General features: G+C 40.4%; 1 protein-coding gene across 3 annotated transcripts in view; it reads right to left on the reverse strand.

Annotated features, from left to right (window-relative positions):
• Positions 1 to 361: 361 nt before the first annotated feature.
• Usp47 (ubiquitin specific peptidase 47) overlaps positions 362 to 24,564 on the reverse strand; it is an 83,192-nt gene continuing 58,989 nt past the window's right edge. For all 3 annotated transcript variants that reach the window (XM_021627879.2, XM_060367027.1, XM_021627891.2), the window contains 14 exons: positions 23,252 to 23,364; positions 22,327 to 22,431; positions 21,405 to 21,612; positions 18,541 to 18,656; positions 16,722 to 16,841; positions 14,840 to 15,617; positions 8,666 to 8,841; positions 8,232 to 8,312; positions 6,650 to 6,765; positions 6,244 to 6,362; positions 3,760 to 3,890; positions 2,186 to 2,233; positions 1,965 to 2,095; positions 362 to 907 (listed from right to left, as the gene is read on the reverse strand). In XM_021627879.2, coding sequence (XP_021483554.1) covers positions 733 to 907; positions 1,965 to 2,095; positions 2,186 to 2,233; positions 3,760 to 3,890; positions 6,244 to 6,362; positions 6,650 to 6,765; positions 8,232 to 8,312; positions 8,666 to 8,841; positions 14,840 to 15,617; positions 16,722 to 16,841; positions 18,541 to 18,656; positions 21,405 to 21,612; positions 22,327 to 22,431; positions 23,252 to 23,364 — 2,417 coding nt within the window. In that variant the 3' untranslated portion in view covers positions 362 to 732. The remainder of the gene's footprint in view (positions 908 to 1,964; positions 2,096 to 2,185; positions 2,234 to 3,759; positions 3,891 to 6,243; positions 6,363 to 6,649; positions 6,766 to 8,231; positions 8,313 to 8,665; positions 8,842 to 14,839; positions 15,618 to 16,721; positions 16,842 to 18,540; positions 18,657 to 21,404; positions 21,613 to 22,326; positions 22,432 to 23,251; positions 23,365 to 24,564) is intronic.

Consider the following 24,564-nt stretch of genomic DNA (forward strand, 5'->3'; position numbering starts at 1 on the left):
CAGCTGGGAGACCTCAACAGGACCATTTTATTTACATGCTGAGTGAAGGAGTGAGACATTCTCTACATCCATAGCGTAAATACAGTTGGTTCTAATCACAAACCTGCAGCAACTGGAGTGCACCTGCTGGGTGAAGCCCAAGGAAAGAGATGTTGGGCTGTTTTGCTAAGGTTCTTAATACTTTGCAAAAACTGAAACAAAACAAGAACACACCTTCTTAATTCCTCTGTGGGCTACGCTGGTTCTAAGAATTCCTTCAGCTCCTCTTTGCTGCTTTCCAAGAACCAACACAGTTGCATTTGCTTCAGAACTGTCAATGAGGTAATGTGTGTATCAATGAAATAAACAGAAGATTCATTCATTCATGGCCTTTGCACAGCTTTTATTATTAAGCTATGAGCATCCTGTTTGAGGCTAGTTTTACTAGCGGCTATGTGCACATTTGTCCGCAATCAATGAATCTACTCGTCCCCCTCCCCTTTCATAGTAGCAGGGTTTGCTTGTTTCTCTTTGCACATCCTTGGCTTTACAGTACATCTGACCATAGTGCACAACATGATTCCAAGTCAAGACAGTGGCCCACTGGGCACTGAGCTTCTGATTGGTGAAGGGCGGTCCAATCAGTGCTGGTGTCATGGGGTTACCCCAACCATGTCCGGCCAAAATGGCACTACCCAGCAGTAGTGAACCATCTACTTAAATGAACCCTCAGGGAAAAGGCTACACTGGCAGTCAGTCTTGAGCCACATCTTTATTTGGCGCCCCATCCAGGTAGATCTTGAGTGCTTTCTCTTTGCGAGGGGAGTACGTTACACGATGTCCAGTCTTCTGCAGTCGGCTGCTTTCCTTTTTCATCAGTTCATTTCTTTGCTCATCTGTCAACTCCATTACTTCTTCTGTTCTATCCCTTTATGTAAAATACAAATACATTAGACCAGTTGTCCACTTATCATGTTCACTTACACCTGAATGCTATAGTGTTCTTTTCTTCCTCTCACACACAAGGATGCACTAGGTAGCTAATGTGAATCACATGTGCAAAGGACTCATTTCTTAAAATGGCATAAAATAATCTCATGTGAGCATCAAAAGTATACAATTAGCATTACTACACATCTAGTTATAACAGATCATAGCTCTAGGAAATAGCTTGGCTTCTCAGCAAAGATAGCACCACCACCATTTTACAGAAAAGAGCTAGGAAAACAAGAAAGCTAGATTTGAACACCTCCAGGTTCTAAAGACTGTTTTCCTTTGTATACGTGCTGTCCAAAATGGTAGCTAGAGAGCACCTGAAGTATGTCTTGTTCACACAGAGCCATGCTGGGAGTGTGATACACAGTACCTCTTAGACATCTGTAAGTGAAAGAATGTCAACTACCCCATAATCATGACAGTGATATGCTGTAGTAGTATTTTGTATGTATTGTATTAAAAGAATTTCTTGCAATTACAATTGATCTCACTGGTTTCCTTTTTGTATTTATTTATTTGCTATGTGCTATTATGAATGGGCATATGGATGTCACGGCATGTGTGTGGAGGTCAGGGGACAAATTGGGGAATCGGTTCCTTTCTTCTCCATGTGAGTTTTGGAGACTAACTCTTTGTATCATTGGTGGTAAGGGCCTTTACCTGCTGAGTAATCTTGTCTGTCCTCCCTCACTTCTTACTGTTTTTTTAGGGGAGGGTTTAAGATAGGGTCTCATGTAGCCCAGGCTGGTTTCAAGTTTATTCTACTTCAGGGACCGGTTCTGAAGCCGATCCTCCTGCCTCTACTTCTCTGTTGCTGGGGTCACAGGTGTATGGCAGCACACTGAGTTCTTTCTCCTATTTTAACTAAGTACTCCAAGCTGCAAGCTGTGACATGCAGCACTCACTGCATTTCCACTGCTCAGTGGTGCTATGTCAAACCACTATAAAGATAAATCAGCACTAGCAGCAACAAAATCATTGCACTTTACCTATAAAATATGACGGCACCATCATCACAGATATAAAGAGGCCAAACATTCAGTGTAGAGACTTTAGGATTCCAGTCCAAATCTTGATGAATATCAAGGACGGAAATATCACAGGGGAAGGTTCCCCTACCCTAAGGAGAAAAAGAATGAGTAGATGAGTCATACTGTGAAATACATCTGTGGGACACCAGCACTGGGGTGCAAACATTCTCAGGCTTTACCTTAGCAAATTCAATGTCTTCCAAAGGAATTCCACTGATTTCACTAAGCTAGAAAAAAAAAAAAAGTCATATGTAAGTTTATTAAAAAATTTCTCAAGAAGTCGTTTTCCTTTTCTTCTATAAAATTAACTGGACTTAAAAACTAATACATATGATATTAAAAATATTTGATATAAAAAGTCTGCTTCTCTGCTACCATGTAAAATTCATGCCCCTAGAACATGCTAGCATGCTTCTTCCAGACTTGACTCTACACATATCATATTCATACATTTCTAAAAGCATAGAGTTCTATTTGGAGCTATCTCTACATCCATTTCACACAGCCATTGTAGAAGCATAGAATCCAGATTAACTTCACGGATCACACTGCTGACATCTGAAAAGCTGACAGCACCTAGACAATCCCTGTCATGCTGAAAACTTACCAGAGGGATACAATCTTGCCCATCATCCCCAAAGCTGGACAAGTCAATTTTCTAAATTTTCAATTTCTAAATCTTCACCAAGTGAAGCACTCAAAAGGATGTTATTTATTTTTTGTCTTTGTTTCTCTTCTGTAAGTTGCCTGCTCATGTCCTTGGCCCACCTTACGATTAAGCTGCTTATGTTCTATTTATTAAGACAGTGGCTGCTTTTAAACTAGGGGCATTAGTTAAGTGTAGCACATGCCTTTGCTCTCAATGCTGGAAGACACTGGCGGGAGATACGTGAGTTCAAGGCCAGCCTGATCTACAGAGTAAGAAGCTCAACTCAACCAAACCAAGTCCTCTACCACAGGGAGGACTGCATCGTGTTCCATGCAGGTTTCAAATAATTTCTTCCTTTCTTGTCTTCTAGCTTTGTTTGTAAGCAGTTCTATTAAATTACACAGTCACACAGAACATTTAAGCTTTTTTTTTTTTAATAGTATATCCAGCTGGCTTTTAGCATTATGATCAGAAGTATTTTCCTCCAAATATTTATCTATCATTTTCCTCTATTTCTTATATAAATTAAAAATTTAGAGTTATTTGGGGAACTAAATCAGGGCCTTGCACATGCCAGGCAACTGCAACTGAGTTACTTCTCAAGTGTGGGAACTACAGGCACGCATGATGGGAATTACAGGTTTTAAAAAATGCCCACGAAGTAGTACCACTGATGGAGGGGGCAATTCCCCCTTCTCCTAGACACCTTAATTACTGTAACTGCAAAGCACATCTTCATTCTCTATTCAATTTTCCCCTTAAGTGCAAACGATGCCCAAGTTTGTTTAGCTTCTGTGATCAGACACCACAGGGTATGTTCAGAGTAGTATGACTTAGGACCTCTCTTCAATTCTCTCTCCTTTGTTCATGTAGCCATACCAGTTTAATAACTTCTAACCAATCTTAAATATTAGGACAAAGTTGGCAATGTAACAAAAATTGAAGGCCCTCCTCTAGACAAAGGAGAACAAAGTAATTGCAAAAAATATAAGAAGCTCCAAGGGACAAAATATAAGAAGCTCTTAGTGGTACAAAGTATGACAAAGACCAAGAAAGACTCCTGCCAAGACATGTATTGGCTCATATTTTTTCAAATGGATTTACCTTCTCTCGCAGTTCATCAACACTATTGCTCTCCAACACAAGCTCCTGGAAGGGATCCAACTTCATCTCTGAAGGCCTCCACCGTCTTGACAAAATGGCAAGCTGTGACATGGACTTCATCTTCTCTACACCTAAGAACATGCAGGATTACACCCAGCAGCCTATTTTCTCTAAGGGTTTATAATCTTACTTTTCCTGTAGTTCCTAACTAAACAAAAAGATGTATTTATTAAAAAAAAAAAAAAGACATTGTGTGTTTGTGTGGGTGTATATGTGATGTAAGTGCTCATGGAGGCTAGAAGGTGACAGAGCCCTCGAAGCTGAAATTAACAGAATTTAATTCTGTTAATGTTGATGTGGGTGATAGGAATCAAACTTATGTCCTCTTCAGCCCCTTTACAAACTTTATGTACTTTTATGTGTATGGGTGTTTTGCAAATATGTGTGTGTAGTACACTGATATAGGTCATTATACATACATACTTATAGATGTACACACACATCATTGCACCTTTCAATCATCTGTGACGCACGTTTCGTGTCCAAGGAGGTCAGAAGAAACATTAGATCCCCAGAACTGAAGTTAAGCATGGTTGAGAGGTACTATTTGAGTGCTAGTAATGGAACTTGGGTCCTCTGCAAGAGCAGCCAGTGCACACAGCCGCTGAGCCTTGCCTCTAGTCCCTGTTCCTTCTTTGAAAGCAGGTGCACACACAACCCTCCACTCTGAGAAGAAACCTCTCCTTAGCCACCATCTGCTCAGAAGTGTTCCTAAATGACACTGCTCTTCCAGTCAACTCTCCCCTTAAGGTCTTCAATCTGTTCCTGCTCCAATCTAAACTGCCATCACACTACCTCACCCAAACTATCATCAATCCCTCTTTCACTGAATCCAAAACTCAGCAGCTCTACAAAATCTACCTGCTACTCACCTCTGATAGCTATATGCGCAATTTCTATTGTGGCTAGTCTCTTAGCAACTCACAACCTAACAGTGACGCACTTGCAGTCCCATTCCTTCTAGACCCTGCATGTGGTAGACAATCTCTAGCTCATTCATGTTTATAGCACCCGAGAGTAGCAGGATCTGGGAAATTATGGCTGCATAAATGCTGCTGGGATTTAATCACATGACTTATCTTATCTTATCCATCTATTTTGATGTTAAAATGTATACCCATGTGATACAATGCAGGTATCCACCACCTGGTATCACTTTTCTGTGGCACTGGTCTATTTCTGTGACCTTCATGATTGTGTCTTAGTCTGCTCAGAAATGACTATTATTCTCTCAGGCCCCAGACACCCCAAGAACACCTGCATGAAGCATTTGCCAGGTGCCCTGGTAGTTCTTTGTCTCCCCTGTTAACTTGTGAAGGAATTGGAAGTTTACCTAGTTACCTGAAGATGATTTAGATTAGAAACAGCCAGTAAGAAGAGCTACTGAATTCTCTAAAAACTGTCATGCCCTTACTGTCTTACTGTCTAGATTGTGGACAAAGACAGAGCTAAATCTTCACCTCATTGTGACCTCTTGGAATTCTCCACCCACTACTCTTTTGAGAAGAGTATTTTGGTGCCAGTGCTAACTGTTTCAGACACAAGTGCTGCTCCAGGTCACTGTCATGAATCCAGCTGCCTGCTCTAACAGACATGGAGTCCAAGTCCCAAATAACTCAATGTAACTTCATTGCAGTTATGGAATCAAATTAAAACAAGGTCATTAGGGAAGACCTCAATTCAGGATGACTAGTGCACTTTAAAAATGGGGAAAAGTTTAGGTACAGTCAAGCCCATGTGAAGACCACCATGTGGAGACGAAAACAAAGTTAGGGTATTATATTTATCTATAAGCCAAAGGCAGCCCACCAAGCTCTGGAAGTGAGGAGAGTGACACAGAAGACACACCTCCCCCATAAGATCGAAAAGAAAAGGGCCAGATCCAGTGACATCTTGACTTCTGACCTCGGTAAAGACTGAGCTTCTGCCATTAAACTCTCCTGCTGATAGTACTCTGATGTGTCAGTGGCCCAGGTCAATAAAACAGAGATTCTCAACATTTTTGACACATTTTCAGTACCACATTCTCAACATAAATATGGGACAATAATAAACTAACAAGCATGTCTCAGAAAATATCAAAAAAATTTTCTGCATAATAAACCAAAAACATTAAAAACTTTAAAAATTACAATTTGTATGTAGGAGAAAATGAGAGAAAAGAAATATTCAAAGGCAAAAGACAGGGGATAACTTCTAAAAACAACTCAAGCAGCTATGTTAGGGACAAGGGAAGAAAGGTCTCAGGGACAGGGCAAGAATCATAGCTCACAAAACCATGGCTTGATGCTGGCAAGGACAACAATACTGCACTATATAATGCACTTGTCACAACTCAACTTGGCATCAGGCACTAATGGATTGGGCTCCTAATAGCTCTACGATATTCCTAATTGATATTTCTCCATAAAACAGTGATAGTACCATCAAGAACTTCCAGAAAAACTTCCCAGTTGCTGGAAATATTAATATCTTCTTCATAAATATGATAATCCAAAAAGACAGTGCCAGGGTTCTTCCACGTTTTCTTCCTTAGACGAAACCTAAAGATACAACAGTACATTTATAATTGCTATAATTTGAAATATTTAACGAAAACATTTACATTAATTAGACACCAGGAATGAACTGTATTCAAGGTACAAAACAAATGGTTACTCATTAAGATTTAGGGAAAGTGATGTAGAAGCCAAGCCTCTAATAAATCACAGTCTGTATGCTCAGGGAAAAAGGAGTCTAGCACTCTGGCCAATACTCCTAACCCTTGGCTCCACAGCCTGGAGGAAAGGCACAGCAGCATGAGAGCAGCTGGTGCTGGGACCTCACTCACCTGTCAATGCTGAGGTCTAAGCCACACTGCTCCCTGAGTTGAGGAATCAGCTCCTCTTTCGACTGCCGCACAGTCATGCCTTTAGCAAACACGGCATCTAGCAGAAACTTGCACGGCTATGAATGTAAACATACGATTAGAGCTTGCATGTCATAGTGAAGCAAGGGTTAGGAAGACATTTTACTTGTGATGGATAGTGTGACAAGGAAGGTCCTAGGTTTAAGAATATGTCTCCTTGTTCCCAGTATTAGTTCTATGATATAGAGCTCAGTGGTTATGACAGCCTTGTTTAAAGACCTATGCCTCAGTTTTCTCTTCTTTAAGTTGAGAGCAATAGCTTCCTTTCAGAGCTATCATGACAATTAACTAGGATAACGCATTCATATTTCCCTGCATTCATATTTCAATGACAATTTTAAAAGTAAAAGGCACCGTTCCATGAATTACAATAAAGGAATATGCACTCAATCTCCTAACATATAACAAAAAATTAAGAAGCAGCATGTAAATGAAAACAGGATGATAAATGATTGAGAAAACACCATTCAATTAATAAAGGCATTGTATACAAAGTTCAAAGCTTCCATGTTTGTCTAGCTCTCTTTATGGTATGTATGATCATCTTGGAAATAACTTATTCTCTGGGCAATTAGGCCTAAGTTTTATGCACAAGATAAACCAAAATACCAATTACTTCCTAAACCAGCCTGCCGAGAGTTTTTACCCAGAATTTGGACTGTGTGACCCTGAGCAGGCTTGCTTAACTTCTCTGTGCCAGGATCTTCATCTACAGATAGGGAATACTAAACAGGACTTACACCACAGAGTAAACTGATGAAGTTTCAATGAGTCTTTGTAGTATGTCATGGAACATACTACAGCGATGCCTTTAAAACCATGATTACCCTGGACACAGAAGGTACTTACATCACACAGGTTAGCTGCCATCTTGTAGTACAGTACCATTCTTGCCAGAAAGCAACCCATAAACACATCTATCTCATTTTCAATGCAGAAAACCCTGCTTCCTCTAGCTGCGTGACAACACGCTACAACAAGCATGATAATGGCCTGAGGGCTAACGCATGGTTGTCTGTTTTTTGTTTTTTTTTTTTTAAATATGACCTTACTGGGTGTACCAGCTGGTTTTTGTCAGCTTGACACAAGCTACAGTCATCAGGGAAGAAGCCTCGGTTGACGAAATGCCTCCATGAGATCCAGCTGCAAGGTTATTTTCTCAATAGTCAGTTGGGGAGGGCACTGTGGGTAGTGCCATCTCTGGACTGGTGGTCCTGGGTTCTATGAGGAAGCAGGCTGAGCAAGCCACAGGAAGGCAGTAAGCGGCACATCTTCTTGACCTGTGTATCAGCTCCCGCTGTATTTGTAATGAACAGCAATATGGAAGTATAAGCCAAATAAACCCTTTCTTCCCCAATGTGCTTTTTCGTCATGGTGTTTTGATACAGGTCAGTCACTCTTGTACTATCCCAGCAGAACTAAGTACTGCAGCAGAGATGAACAACCAGAAGCCACCACTACCCTTAGGGATTGGCACGGTTCTGCCACCTTCAGCGTCACTCACCTCTTGTTCGTTGACTAAGAGCTGGCACACTTTCACTCTGTATTCTCCCTTCTTCAGTGCTCTCCCCAGTCGGATTGTAATCTACAAATCACGAACATTCTTTTAGCTGAACTGCCTCAGCAGAGCAACCTGGGCTCTCTCTGCTGTAGCATGTTTTCCGCATCCTCTATCTCATGGGTTCTTGGAGAACAGGTGCACCGTCACCAGACTCCCAAGCACTAAAACTATAACTGACACACAGTTAACATTTAACCATGCCTGTTGGGTTAACAAGCCAAAACAAAAAACAAACAAACAAACAAACAATAAACACCCAGTAGCCACCAGCCACCCATCCTGTGGGCTACCTACTTCATCCTCACTGAAATGACCAGAAAGTGCTCTCAAACCTAATACTTAAACGGACTAATTCTAGAAGGATTATTGTAATCAACCTTAGTGTCATCTGAAAATGACGAAAGGGTCTCATTCAACCGGACGCTCTCAAACTCTTGATTGCTGGTGTACACTCGAAAAACCTTGAAGTGAGAGGAGAGGACTCCAACAAAGGGCTCTAGATGCTGTTTGAAAGCTGCCAGGGTGATTCTCTTATCAACATGCACCATCAACCCTAAGTATAAAAGCCAAACAAAATAGGAACAAAAATGTAAAAATAGTTTGAGTATTAAGTTAATTAATCACATGTTTTATACTGCAAATAGAAAAAAGTACCTCTTTTTTTGGCTAGATTTTTTGGTAATAAACAACACTGGATAAAACAGCAAAACAAAATATAAACAACCCAGGTGCAGACTGAGGACCTGATAGATTTAATTTACCAAACCTCTAGTGCAGTGGTTCTCAAGCTTCCCAATGCTGTGACCCTTTGACACAGTTCCTCATGTAATAGTGACCCCCAACCATAATTTCAATGCTCCTTCATAACTGTAATTTTCTACTGTCATGAACCGTAATATAAGCGTATGATATGCAGGATATTTGATATCTGTGCCCTGTGAAAAGGTCTCTCAACAACTCCCCATGAGTTGCAACCCACAGGTTGAGAACTGCAAGCTCTAGGCTGTCGCTGAGAACACCGAACATTTCCAGTTTCACACAGTGTTAGTTCTGGCCATCTTGCCTCCTCTGCTCACTAGTCCTAAGACACAGGGAGCCACTGGCTTCCAGCCCCGCTTTGTCAGAGAGAAAATGGAGACTAAAGAACAGTGTTACAGTGCTGTGTGTGAATTCAATGAGCTCACACATTGATGAAGCTTTAACACAGTGCCAGATCTATAGCAGCTGTTGCAAATCCTGTTAGCACTATTGTCTAGAATAATAATTCTTGGCTTTCTACTAGGAAAAACATTTAGACTAGTATATTGAGATGCATGTTTATCATACAGCTGAACTGCAGCAAGACTGTATGTAAAGGATCCATTGTTCCCACCTCCCCCGGGCTTGAACTCACACTTTCTTGGCATCCTGATAGGATTGCCTCTCATAAGCTTTCTCTCTCTCTCTCTCTCTCTTTTTGAGACAGGTCCCACTACTATAGGCCCAGCTACATACTCAGAGATCACAATGGGTTAAAGGTGCCATGTCACCATGCCTGGCCAATAAGTTATTTTTCTATAGTCCTTCCTAATCTCTACCTCATTCGGCCTTCTGTGCCTTGTAAGAATGCATCTAGCTATCCTGGTCTTCATATTCTGGCAAATATGGTTGTGGGCCTAACTTCTCTTTCTTTCTTTTATAATAAGGCAGGTACCAAACTCACAAACAGCCATGCTGTCAGGCTGCCCCTCCCTGGTCAGTAGCTCCTCTTTAACTCAACTTTACAGAAGGCTATAAACACTTCTGCTTTACATTTTCATGCCAGCTGACTCCTGATGGATGAAACATCCTCACTATGTTTTTCAAGTGAATTAATCTTCCCTGACTACTTTCCTGGTCATGACACAGGTATCAGCAGATGTAAGGAATATAAGCTAGGAAAAAATTATGAATAGTGATAAGCTTGAGCTTGGTTTTACTAAGCAGCATTTGAGGCACCTTTTTTCTTTTTTCTTTTTTAAATTGCTTAGATTCCTAACTTCTCAGCTTTATGGGATGTCCCCAAAGGCTAATCACATGGCCAACAGACACTGACGATTCAAAAGAAAGTGTGTAATGGAAATCATAAGTAACAACTTATAAGTAACGATTCAATCTGAGCCTCAGTTTTCCCATAGGAACCCAGAAGCCTACACAAGACTCAACTACAAGGCATTTGATTTCTTTCCTAGCTTTCGGTAATGCTGTGTCATGGGGAGTCACAAATGTTTGTTACTGATCCAATCTAATCTGGAGCTAAGCACCAGGCAGTCTGAAGGCTTGGTCCAATGACTCCCTGACTCTTCTGTAGACTGTGACTAGACCTCTTTGTACTTACAGCCTCAGCAAAGACTCATTATAATTGTTTCAACTGTTTTAGAGAGGACTATCTCACCTCTTCCTTTCTGCTTCTAAAAACTGTAGAAAGGAAGTTTACAAGAAAAAAAGAGTCAGTCTATTCCTAACTCAACTTCAAGTATTTTTAGAATACTAAAGTTATACAGAAAATTTCAAAGCACGCACGCACATGTACTAGGTCCACTTGACTTCCTTGGCTTTCTTGTCCAAATCTAAGTGCTGTGGATGCACACAAGAACTTTTTTTTTAAACAGAGAGGTAATTACTTCCTTAAGTAATTACTAAAGCATACCAGGTGGCTTAGGGATCACCATCTTAAATGCAGTTCAGCTATTCCCTAAGTTAGCTGCCAATACTATGATGCTATGCAGGACATTCTTGGGATATGGAATTCTTGGTCTGCTAGACCTGTGAGTAGGCCAAATTGTCACTCAAGCCACTGTGTCCCCAGCACTCACTTTCAAGTCTGTGACTTAGTCACAGCAGAGACTGCTGAGAAACCTGGCTCAGCAAGAGCCAGCTTCCCTCCCTTCATCCCCAAGTCTTTTCTAAACATCAAGATCAACCTAGAACTTTTCTTTACAGCCTTCTCTAGGAGCCTCAACAGAGTGGTTTCCCCTCATAACCCTATTATTTCAGTGAGCATTAAGAAGCCTACTGCAAAATTCCAAGAGGGTTCAACTGGCCAAGTAACCTACCTTTTAAGTTTATCAAATCTCCTATCAGAGAAATGAGTTAGTCTAAACTCCAAGAGTTTCCACTGAATCCACTGCTGAGGCAGAGACTACTATCTAACTGATTTTAATTATTGTTCTCCGTCAACTAGAAACTTTCAAGTTCTTCCTCTAGAGAAAGTAGCTCTCCTCTTTCCCAGGGCCTTACTGACTGACTGTAGCCAGAAAGCAGCTGCTATTTGCTAGTTTTCTTGTCAGAAAAAGTGGGGCAACTAAATGGTGGTTTACAGAATACCAGAGTGGAATTTTAGCAGCATAACTTACTAGGAATATGATCCCAGACAACTGAAACTGTTTGAACTAGGTATTTCACCAGAGAAAACAGGTTTCACACAGTTGCTGAGATGACTACATGAAATTGTGTAAGCTAATGAGCCTTTTGAGGTAACCCCTGGATGGAAACGTAATCACTAGAACAACTCGGTCACCATTTTGGCCAGCACTGTACATTTTTAAACTTGAGTTTCTACAAGACAAATAATATGGATGCCAAAGGATATTCTGGTGTTAGTTATGTATCATTAGGTAAAAATATATCTATGCACTTTTATTATTGATTTCCTTCCTTTCATTTAAAAGACAGACTTTTCAGACTAGAAGTCATTTCTTTTCTTCTTTTAAGAAAACATTTTCCCATTTATTGACTTTTCTCTGTGTGTGTAAGAGAACAGAGTGCATGTGGTGGTCAGAGGACAACTTGTAGGATTTGGTTCTGTCCTTCTACCATGTGGGATCAAACTCAGGGCATCAAGGCTTAGCAGCAATCATGTTTACCAGAAGTGCTATTTCACTAGGCCAAGTCTCCTCTTTTGGTGTGTGTAGACATGTGTGTAAATGTGCATGCACATGTGTGCTGCTGGCTTGTGGAGGCCAGACAGCACTCTCAGACTCCTTTGGAGCCGGCTATCTAATTTTTTTTTGAGACAGAATCTCACACTGGCCTGGAGCTAACCAAGTAGTCAGTCTGTCTGGCCCAAGAGCCCTAGGGATCTTCCTGTTTCTGTCTTCCCAGAGCTGGGACTACAAGTGTGTGGCACTATACCTACCTGTTTGTTTTCACGTGGGTTTGGGGTACCGAACTCAGATCTTTATGTCTGTAAGCACTTTGCTGATGAGGCTGTCTCTCTTCATATCAACTTTTTTTTTTTTTTTTTTTCATTTCAACTTTTAATAGCTACATAGGGCCTGGCACCTAGGGGTTCTCTTCCAAAGGTAAAGGAACCATGCACATTCAATTAGAAGCCTTACAGGGACTGGAAAGCTGGCTCAGCAGTTAAGAGGCCTAATGCTCTTGCAGAGGACTGGAGTTCAGTTCCTAGCTCCCATCCACCTGTAATTCCAGTTCCAGGTGATCTGATTTCCTCTCTGGCCTCCCTCATATCCCCACCCCTCAGCAGAAGTAGAAAGAAACTCTTAAAAAGAAGCCTTGTTCTCTGTGGCAGTGCTGCTGCTCATGTATCTACATATATTCTCTCTCTCTTGCCAGGCCTCTGTCCTCTGTGAGCTTCAGTTTTAATCTGTTAATGAAGGACACCAGGATTTGCTTTAGTAATTTAGATGCGCTTGGAGAAACGGTTTCTAAAACTAAAAACACAAGGGGAGTATTAATATATGCTTTGTTTGTGGTTTTTGAGACAGAGTCTCACTATGTAGCCAAGGATGGCCTAGAACTCATAGAGATCTTCCTGGTTCTGCCCCCTTAGTGCCAGGATTAAAGGCACATGCCACCAAGCTGGGCTAAAACATGATTTGTTCAAGAGTAATGCTAATAACCATTTCACTTTTCATCTACTTTCTATTCAGAGTTGGGGGAAAAAAGTGACTCTGGTCTTCTTGTTAACTGTCTGGGTAGCTCTAGCCTATGGTTCTGCAAAAGTTCTTTTTACAACTCATACAGTTCTACATTTTGGACATATCTGCTGTTACTGCCTATCTCAAATGATCACACTTGATAAATCTTTCTCTTTTTTGGTTTTTCAAGACAGGGTTTCTCTATGTAGCACTGGCTATCTTGAAGTGCTGAGATTAAAGGCATGCACCACAATGTCCTGGCTACAAGTCTCTCTCGCTCTCTTGAGGTCTCTAACATTTAGAATTGTAGTTTGTCTTTTGCCTACTATCAAATTAACAATATTAAATTAGCAAATTAAAAGGGTTAGAATGGGCTCAGGAGTAAAACACCAAGTTCCATCCCCAAAAACACACAAAATAAAGACCCAAGTAACAAATGAATCTTCACTCCCAAATCTCCTTTCTTTTGCCATTAAATATGGATATTTAAGGATGTGGCAAAGAAGTTGTTTGCTTTGGACACAGAAAAGAGATGTGAAACATTTTTTTTTCCTATGAACTAAATAACATTTTTAAAAAAGCTATCCAAACAATGCAGCCTATTGCCATTGCTCCTGGTTACCCTGTGTAACTTGACAGTAACACCCTACTGCTAAGCGTACCACACACTTGTGACACAGGACATGGAGAAATAAAGCTGGCACTAATCTGGAAGATTCACCTCTGTTGGCGAACTTTCAAAATGCTGGAAGTTAGTTTCTATGCATGCTACTGGGGGACAAAAATAACCAGTGTCCTCCCCAGCTGTCAACCTGGCGAGCTATGATAAGGACAGGCCTGGCAAGATTGGCTCACCGGTGCAATGGGAATAGCTAACTACTTTCTGATTGGACTAAAGTCTGCTCCACAAGACAGAACTCATGTCTGGCATAATTAACCGGGCCAAGAGCCAGGGATGACTACGTCACAGGCCCTAAGGGAGACCCTAGTACTATTTCTCTGCTAAATGGACATATACTGCCTCCAAGCACTTCATTTCCATACTCATGGAGGAGCACTTCCCTCAGTAATGGCAATTAGTAGAGACCCACAACTGGTCACTGAATGAGAATAAAGGACTGTGGCACACTTAACTCTAAGCGGGACAGTTAGAACACACAGACCCTCCAACGCTCAGGAATATTGCAGAAGAGAGGGTATTAAAATTTTAAGAGCCAGAGGTAGAAGATGTCTGTACAAAGACAGTACTTGCCCGATGGGACAAGGCCATTGCCCGCATGAACACATTTTTGCCTTCACACAGTGGGTATCACACACTGGCCATCACACTGTGATCATGCACAAGACCCGCATATATAAACTTCTCAAACAAAATTAAAAAAGCATCTGGCTTCCTTAGCAGTGAGGGTGTACATTAACTTAAATGCATTCCTTGCCTTTCTTAACATAGGCTTTCCTAAGACTGGACACTCTTCTATTTAACTCGACACTTCTGCCTGAAGTCCTGCACTGCAAATCAGAGAAAACTCAACTATCTTATACTCCATGAAGTTACTGTAAGGCGGTCTTAGAGCTAAGCACTGGATTCCTAATCAAAATTTAAGTGAGAAACATATTGGGACTGTCGGAGTCTTTCTCTCAAGTACATACATTTGTGTCCTTCCCCAGAGCCTTCGTCTGTGGCGTACGGCTCAGCTTTGAAGTACATGTACTGCATTTCCCCCCTGCTCTTTCCACTCTCGTCATATTCACTGTCAGTCCCAGAGTCCTCTTCAGCTGTGTCCCATGTCTCCTTTTTCCCTTCATTTGCCTTAGTTCTTCTACTACTTGTGATACTGTGAGAGTCGAGTCCATTGGCCAGCGGGATCTGAGCACTGTCTGCATTGCACAAAGTGTCGCTGCTGTGACTGGAGCTAAGAATATCACTGTCTACTGAACTTGTACTCCGGTCATTATTCACATCTGAGTCTGAACGTTCTTCAGACTGGAAATTTTCTGGGTCAGAAGTTTGAATGTGCTGTTCAAGTTCTGGATTATCCACAGAGGTGGAAGAGCCCCTCTCATTGAGAGGGGATTCAATATTCTCAAAGTCACTTGTCTCAGTGCTTTTGCTGCTGTCTCCATTGTCTCCATCCTGCTGCTGCTGCAGTGACAAGCTTTTGAGTTTTTCAGTGCTTTCTTCTAAAATAGCATCCACAGACTTTAAGTTCCCTGCAGGTCCTTTGACTCTTTCACACTCATCGTCCACATTACCAGAATCACCCCCGGCTTTCTGGTACGCTGTCCTTTTGGAATACGATCCTGGCGATTGTTCAGGCAGCAAAACAAATAACCGGATTGTATTTGCATGTCGATCCAGAAGTTTCCACAAGTGGGAATCTGTGAAGGCTACCTGGTGATCCAGAGTCTCAGAGCTTTCAACAAAGACCTAAACAGTGAGAGAGAAAGTTACAGTCCATATAGCATTAGTAGCATTCTTATTCTTCATAAGAACATCTTATCAATACAAGTCAGGTCACGGCATGATATAAAATTTGTGACATTATGCATAAATCTGACCAGGTATGGTAGTTATCTGTATTGGAACCTCTGTACTTGGAGAACAGAGGCAGCATGATTGTCACAGGCTAGCCTGGTCTACATAGTGAGTTCAAGGCCAGCTAAGGCAAATACAAGACCATGTCTCAAAAAAACAAAGCAAAGCAAAACAAAAATTAACTACAGATTTGGCAATAACAGTATGCTAGGTTAAGCTATTACTACTTAATAAATATTACAGATTAAGACTATTAGTTAATCATTAAGGAAAAAAGCAGAGAAGAAAAGAATTGCTTTGGCAATCTACTAAATTAGCATCGTTTTAGTTTAAACATTTAAAAAATTAAGTTATATTTAAAAAATTTATTGTGCAAACATGAATGTGTATATATGTATGGGTGTGTGGCACACATGCCAAGTTCAGAGAAAAACTTGAGCTGGTCAATTCTCTTTCTCTACCATATATCTCTATGGGATCAAATTTAGGTTATCAGGCTTGGCCACAAGCATCTTTGATCTGAGAGGTGCTCTTGCCAGTCCACAGATGACACTTTAATATCACACACACACACCACACGGAGAAAATGTAGAATTAATAAAATGACATTAAAAGGCAGCAAGCCCTAAACAAGCTTGACAACTCGTCTCCTCCCCAACAGAGATGAGAGCAGGCAAAGGGGATAAGGGTGGGAGGGTCTCACAAGGCAAACCTCTGACTTGGTATGAAGAACTGCCTTACCATGTAACTCAAGGATGGAAATTACGAAGACAGTCACCGAGGAGGGAGACTCAAACACAAAGGCTCAGAAAGGCATGACAAATCAGAGCTTGAAAACTAAAGAAGGGCAGGGAATCAGGAAAACGATTCCCAGGCAGAGGGCACAGAGCAGAGGTAAAAGAAGCAGCAGCAAGGCTGAGTCAGGCAGAGAAAGAAGCCTGACTGCAGAGAGAGGAAGGAAATTTTGGAAGGCTACATGCGTTCAAGGAGACCTACCTTGTTACTTCTAAAGAAGCCCTCAGCCTTCAGGGTCTTGCTGGGCACACTGAGGAGGCGCAGGTCATTGTAGCAGCGCTCCAGCACTATCCTCATGGATTCTGCAGGTAAGTGTGTGGCCTGCAATGAGAGTGTCAGTAAAAAGTGTGCTGGATTCTGCCTGGACTTAAGACACTCAGAGGAGAAGACAGTGCTGAGTTCTTCAAAGCTCATGAGAGCAGCCCCAGGTGCCAACCCTAGTATCCACCCTGAGCCCTCAAAAGAAGTGTCAGAGAAAAACAGAGACTTAACAATTTTTGGTGACCCAAAGGAAACATTTTTAAATCACCTACATATTACTTATGCTGTAAACTGGAACAAAGAAACACTTTCTAACTTCCAAGGCTTTTGCTTATGCCAAAACTTTGTGACTGTATTTGTTACTTAAATATTTCTGCAACGAGGCCATTAGTTTTACCAGAGAGTGGGCTAGCAAATTGGCTTGTCCTCCTCCTCATTCTTTTTTAAAATACGATCTCAGTGCTTATATTTTGTATTGGACTGAAAATGTTTGCACGTGGCACTTATTTTAAATGTATAGTGCCATACGATCACATGGTATGCATGTGCACACAAGTTAGCCTTTCAGGTACTACAGCACGGTATGATTTTGTCTTCTGTTGCTATAACTGGCAGCAGGGAGGAAAGTCTTTCAGATATTACTGTGTTTGAAGGAACAGCTACCAAACCTGGCAGACTTCACAAGACCTCTCACTAGCAGAACACTTATTTACTGATGGTCATGACAATGCTATTAACAGGGATTAAAATCCCTAGATAGCAAGCTATAAGACAAGTCACTGGACAGTAAGGAAGGCTGCAAAACTGTTTTGTGTGCTCAAGGTACACACGATCACTGTGTACCTTGAGAACAGTAATTCATCTCACAAGGTCCAGTGTATTTGTCCAAAGAGATCCAAATGTTTTCATCATTTCATTCCAGCTCAAACATTCCTGGCCTATGTTCTTAGCCACTATTTAATCTGTCACCTTCCTGTTAAGTGTGCTTTCCCATTTCACTGTTGCTGTTAATATGTCACTAAGCCTGAGTGCATGCACACACAGCACAAAACAAATTAATGGAATAAAAAACATTTTAGGACTGAGTGTGGTGGTGCGTATCTTTAATCCTAGCACCCAGGAGGTGGAGGCAGGCAGATAGACTAGCCTGGTCTACATAATGAGTTCCAGGCCAGCCAAGAGTACACAGTGAGACTTGGCCTACAAAATAATCAACAACTCACTGTATTTCTGACTTCTTTTGAAACATAGCAACCACAGGCCTGGCAGTGTCTGCTTACAGTCATATTCTTACACTCCACTTCCCCTCAACTCTTGGCCATATGCCTTTACCTGAATGATTTAAGGAGCTTCCTCAGTGCCATCCCAAACTCAGCCTTCATGCACCTTGAACCCCAGTTTAGTGTCACTAGACTTAACATTCTGCAGCACAGATCTGATGTACCACAATACCTGATTAGAAAACAAAGGATCTACTCACTGCTGCACCAGTGAGAGCCCAGTTAGTGTTTGAAACCTTCTGGAAACACACTGAATTCACACCTTAGCGTGTGTTTCACAGAGTGCCAGTCCAAACTACAGTCCAGATTGGTGCTACTGCCCATGTGCTAAAGTTCTCAGTCTGTTTTTTCTACCTCAGCTGTGTTCTGCCTTTAAAATATTGCCCCTTTAAGGTAGAACCTGTAACTTGCAACTACCACAGTAAGCCACACATGCAGCAAGAACTCAGAAATAGCCAGGGTCTAATTTTACCACTTACCTTTGAGATCAGCTGTTTGAACTCTGTAACTGTCTGATTTAAATAAGCACGTACTGTTACGGGAGCAGCTACAGTCTCTGCCTTCAGATCGACAACATGCACTTTCACCATCACTTCTATTGCATTGAAAAACATAAAAATGTAGTTGGAGGTTATTTTTTTTAAACACATTCTAAATTTGTTTCTAATAGATGGCAAAAAGAATAAGCTCTCATTAACAATATAGTAGGTTTATATTACATATAGCAATGTTTGTTAAAAAGCATTCTTTTTGACCTATGTTAAAAAAATCCAAATATAATTTAAAAATGTCTCGTTTCCTTCTAAAATATAACACCATCTTCAAATTTATTAACTTTATTAAAAACACAACCCAGCTGCTTCCTGGTCTTTTGCTTAGGATTAAATGTAAAATACATATGAAAAAGATTCAAAGAGAAACCAGACCACAGCATCAGACATAAACATGGAAGTAGACTGCAAAAAAAATGCTGATGGGGACAGATAGAGCCCCAAACTGTCTATAAACAACCACCATTAGGCCATTCATAACCCTGTTGCTCTCCTCAAAAACATAGTTCAAATTCCACAGAAAATTCTATGCACAAACTGGTCTGGTACGTCTGATCCTCTTTCGTTTTTAGATCATATTTATAGCTAAATTTTGGTCACTTGAAAAACAAATAGCCATCAAGCATTGCATTTAGCAGTTCTTTTGTTTTACTATCAATTCTCAGTTTTCCCCTTATGCTGTTCATGTAAATGACAAAATATTCTAAGATCTTTTAAATTAATGAATAACAGAAATGACTCCATAAATATTACTACACATCATAACTAAAGTCCATTTAAAATCTTTTTTTAACATTTATTTTGTATTGAGGTATTTTCTGTCTCCCTTAAATACACACACATGCGCGCATATGAGAACACTGGGAGTTGGTTCTCTCCCTGCACTAAGTTGCCTTGAGGACGCATCACATTTTAAAAATTGGTTTTATTATTGATTACTGTAATTCTTTAATTATTGTATCTTTTTATATTTCACTCAGAAAAGTCTCTCTCTCAGTTTTTCAAGACAGGGTTTCTCTGTGTAATCTTGGCTGTCCTGGAACTAATTATGTAGTCCAGGCTGAACTCAAAAATCAAGAAATCTGTCTGTCTCTGCCTCCCAAGTGCAGGTATTAAAGGAGAGTGCTACCACCGCCTGGGCAGAAAAATATCTCTCTTTAAAACAAAACAAAACAAAAAAACCCAACAATTTATTTATTTTGTATCCTGGTTGTAGGCCCCTCCCACATCTCTTCCTGGTCCCTTACTAGGGTATCCACACAGAGACTGAGCTACCTATTGGCTACATCTGAGTGTGTATGTGGGGTCTAGGTCCTCTCTATGCTGATCTTTGGTTGGTACATCAGTCTCTGCAGGGGCCCCTGGGTCCAGATTTGTTGGCTTTGTTGAGGCATCATGTGTCAGATAGGACTGAGAAAAAAGATTGGAACCCCACTGGGAATAGCTTTACCTCTAGACTCAGCTATACCACTCCTGGGCATATATCTGAAAGATGCACAACCATACAACAAGGACATTTGCTCAAGTATGTTTACGGCAGCTTTATCTGTAATAGCCAGAATCTGGAAACAACTTAGATGTCCCTCAATGGAAGAACGGATAAAAAAACTGTGACACCTTTACACAATAGAACACCACTGAACTATTAAAAACAAGGATACCTAAGTTTTAACCAAGTACATGGTGGAAACATCAACAGTGTGCGTGTTTTAAATGGAAGAGTCCCCAGTGCTGCCTTTGATTAGCTGCGTGTACAATGGGCTTCAGAACAGATATTTGATTTAAAAAGTGATAATATCTTTAATGCATCATTTATAGTGCATTAACGAACAATCTGTTTACACTCAATCATTGTCAACTGATCAAATGAAGTTCTCAGAGACAGAAACACACACACACACCACAAGGAAACCATGAAATTTGCAGGCAAATGGTGGAAACTAGAAAAGATCATCCTGAGTGAGGTAATCCAGACCAAGAAAGACATGCATGGTATATAGTCACTAATAAGTGGAGATTAGCCACTTAAAATAAGTGGATATAATATTGGATAACTATACTAAAAATCTACAGACCTAAAGATGTTAAACAAAACAAGGAGGACCCTAGGGAAGAGGCTGAAACCTCATTCAGAAGAGCAAACAGGACAGACACCAAAAGTGGTGGAATAGAGGGAACAGAACAAGAGCCTACCATAGAGGTCCTCAGAAAAATCTCTTAAAGGGAATCTATACAAAGCGCAGAGTCTGGCTAACACAAGTATCACTAAGTTTTCAGAAATGAGAGACAGGCCAGCTTCTTGGGAGAAGAGTGTACTTAATATACTTTGGACAGCAGAGTCGTGCAAAGCATGGAATTGTATGGTTTCCATAAGGAATAGGAAAGGGAAGGGGAGAAAGAGGATAGGGAAAGATGGTGGCAGAGATACCCTTGGGAGTTAAACTGGTAACTACAGCATTTCACATCACCTTGACAGCACTACATCATTAAAGAAGGTTTTCTTGTTGCTGTGGCTCATTACTTAAATTCTGTGCAGAGACAAGAGACAGCAAATGTGCCCACTTGAACTTGTGATGTGCCTCTCTCAGCCTTCTGCTGAAAACACAGTTCGTGCCAGCAAGCCCAGCAGAAGCTGGAACTTACCTTCACACTCCTTGCTGACTACCTCTCAACCTGCCAAAATTATATTCATCTTAAGAACATATAAATCTAAGTCATTCACTTCTATGAATAAAACATTTGATCACAACAATTTAAAGCCCATTATAACTAAAGAGTATAAAATTGCTTACCTCCAGGTTTGTAAGACTGAAAAACTTGATCAGGCTTTCTTGTCTCCAACAGCAGATCAAACATATATGTGGACTTGACTCCTCCTAGCAGCAGCCCCATTGGTGTATCTTCTTCTCCCTCATATGATCGTTCCAGGTAATCATGAAACTCATCATATTTTACCAGGCGACAGCAATCCAGGGGAATCACATCTTCTAAATCCATCATCTAACATAACACAATCAAAAAACATAGAGTGTTTTAGGCTAGTGTCCAGCAATCCTACCAAGAAATCCTTATAAACAATAAAATCTATAATTTCTATCAGAGTAATAGAGATCTTTGATTTTTTTTTTTTTTTAGAAAGAGCCACACAAGAAAGGCTAGCTATGAATTCACTATGCAAAAAAAAAAAAAAGAGAGATGACCTTGAATACTTGATCTTCCTGTCTCTATCCTGAGCATCCATAGCTGGCTTAAATATATTTAATTACTACCTTCCATTATTCCTAAAATAGCATAAACTACACATTGTTGTGTCCTTATCACGGTTACAGTTATAGGATAAATTATTTTAATACACTACTACTTTAGTACTTTATAACATCAAAAAAAAAAATAATCGCAAATCATCAAAACCCCTTTTTTTCTAATGGACTATAAATTCCATGGGGCCAAGATTATGTCATCCCCTCTGGTATCTCTAATGGTTCATACAGAAGGCACAGAAAGCACAAGTAAATGTGTTTCTAATTCTAATTTCAGGATCTAATAAGATTAACTGGCCTTTCAGATGCTTTCAAAATCAACTGAGTATACTCCAAAGAACAGCTGGAAGCTGGTGGGAGTTTAACAGTAACATTCAAAGTACTCAGATCATCTATCTCAACTATAAAACTTGGATGCTATCAAAACCAAGGCCTTCCCAAGCATTAAACATACCTTATATGCCATTTCTACTGCCTCCTTTAATGTCTTATCTTTATGAACCTCCAACTTGTTTTCCATCATTACTTGCTTCACAGGATGTAAACAGAATAATTTTATCTACAAAACAGAAAATACCATCATCAACTCGCTAGGTCAAGTGTCCCAGCTACATTCTTCAATAGATAGCACTTTTCTTCACTGTCAAAACAATGTAATTAAAAAAACAACAAAAAAACCTCGTTGGGACTCTTCTTTCTTACTGTCCATATTTCTAATTGACACTATGTCTATATCTTAAAAACACTCATTTGGAAAACACTGATTAATATGCTTCTAGTCAAGATTTTTATAATATCTGCAATTATTTCACAAGGTTATCTTTGTGAGATAAATTATCTCTAAGAATATTAATTTTGAATATACTTAAATTTTTTTTGATGTGTACAGATACTTTGCTTGTATACATGCATGTATCATGTATGTGCCAGAAAAGGTGTCAGATCCCTTGGAACCGGAATTACAGATGGTTGTAAGCTGCCATGTTCATGCTGGGAATTGAACCCAGGTCCTCTAAAAGAACAGCCAGTGCTTTAAACTGCTTCACACCTCCCCAGTCCTATTTAAGGATTTCAGAGGGAGAAGAGTGAGGGCATGGGACTGTAACTAAAGTGTGACCTCCCTTTCTATGTGTTTCCCAGTCCCCCCTCCCCAGGACATGGAATGCACACCTGGTACAGCTGCCCAAGCACTGAGCACCATTCTACACATCCCTATAATTCAGTTTCAAATTATGCTCATCCTCGAGGTAAGGCCACACTACCTAGTGACCACATGGGCAGAAGTGTCCCTAGAACTGACCCTGAGTTATAATGAGAACTACAGTGGTCAGCAGAACAAACCTGAACAGCATTTATCAACCACAAACAGGGAATCAAACCTTGCATGTATTACGCTCGATTTCTCGTTGCCTCTTTTCCTGTTCTTCCAATTCTCTCTCCTTCTGCACCAGGTTCTTAATGTGTTCTGGGTACTCGTCCACGTCTAGAAATTCTAGGGACATGAAAAAGTATCACTCAGAGCGGGATTCCTGTACCATTTTTGTTCTACTGTGCTTCCATGGAAACATACCCCCTTCTCTCAATATTCCAGGCAATAGAGAAGAGGTATTGATAGTGAAATGAAATTCAGACCTACTAAATGGCTCAAATCCTAGAATTCAACAATATTTTCAAAAATTTAAAAAGCCTTGGGAAACTTAAAATAAAGTCATTTTTTTAATTTCAATTTGTGCTATCACCATGGAACTCTGAGGCCTTGGGCAACTTTACTTCAGACCTCAGCTCTTTTAGCTTTTTAAGAGCACCTGGCCCGAAAGTTATTGCCTAGAAGGTAATACAAATGAATAAATGTTATACCACTACCTATGCGATTGTTACTCTATTCTTGATAGCATTACTACCTTCCCTTCCGCCCCAAACGCAGCCCTTCAGCTGCTTTCTATCCAGGAAGACAGAGTCACAACACTCGTAACTCCACGGTTACATGTGACTTAAAAGCATATAAGAAACAATATGAAATTAGGACCCTTGAACAAAGCCAATGACTATTTGACTTTAAGAAGAACAATAATTAGCAATATCAATCAATAAGGACCCATGAATAGTAAAAATGCAATTGTTTCCAGAAACCAGCTCCTCTCTTAAAAAAACAGAATCAAAAACTATCCCTTACTGGCTGAATGGCCATCTTCCTGCAATCAACCAGCTAAAAAGCACTTCCAATCAGGCCACACAGTGCCCCCTGGTGTTTATCACAGAACTAGAGTAAGCCAAGAAGAGGTAAAGCACAAGGTCCATTACTACCCTGGCTTTGCCTACAACAAATCTACAGGTCCTGAAACATTTGTGGAAACAATGACTGTGTTCTAAGCCTTGCATCGATGAGTTCACAATTTAACTTTTATTCACAAAAAAGTGAACAAAAAATATAATGGTTGAATATACTAAGCATATCAGATCCTAAAAATATGTTGAGATCAAAGTTAGTGATTACTTCTGTAAAATTATAAAAAGAATATGAGGAAACTCATAATCTGTGCATACATCTACAGATAAACATATACACATCCTAACATGTTTGCAACACTGTGAATCAGAATTAGCAAGAAAAAAACTCAAGAACTAAAAATGACCCCCGCCACCCTGAGGGAGGAGCAGCCTTGCTAGGCCACAGAAGAGGACATTGCAACCA

The sequence above is a fragment of the Meriones unguiculatus genome, chromosome 14 (genome assembly GCF_030254825.1).
Source record: "Meriones unguiculatus strain TT.TT164.6M chromosome 14, Bangor_MerUng_6.1, whole genome shotgun sequence".
In the NCBI taxonomy this organism is placed as follows: Eukaryota; Metazoa; Chordata; class Mammalia; order Rodentia; family Muridae; genus Meriones; species Meriones unguiculatus.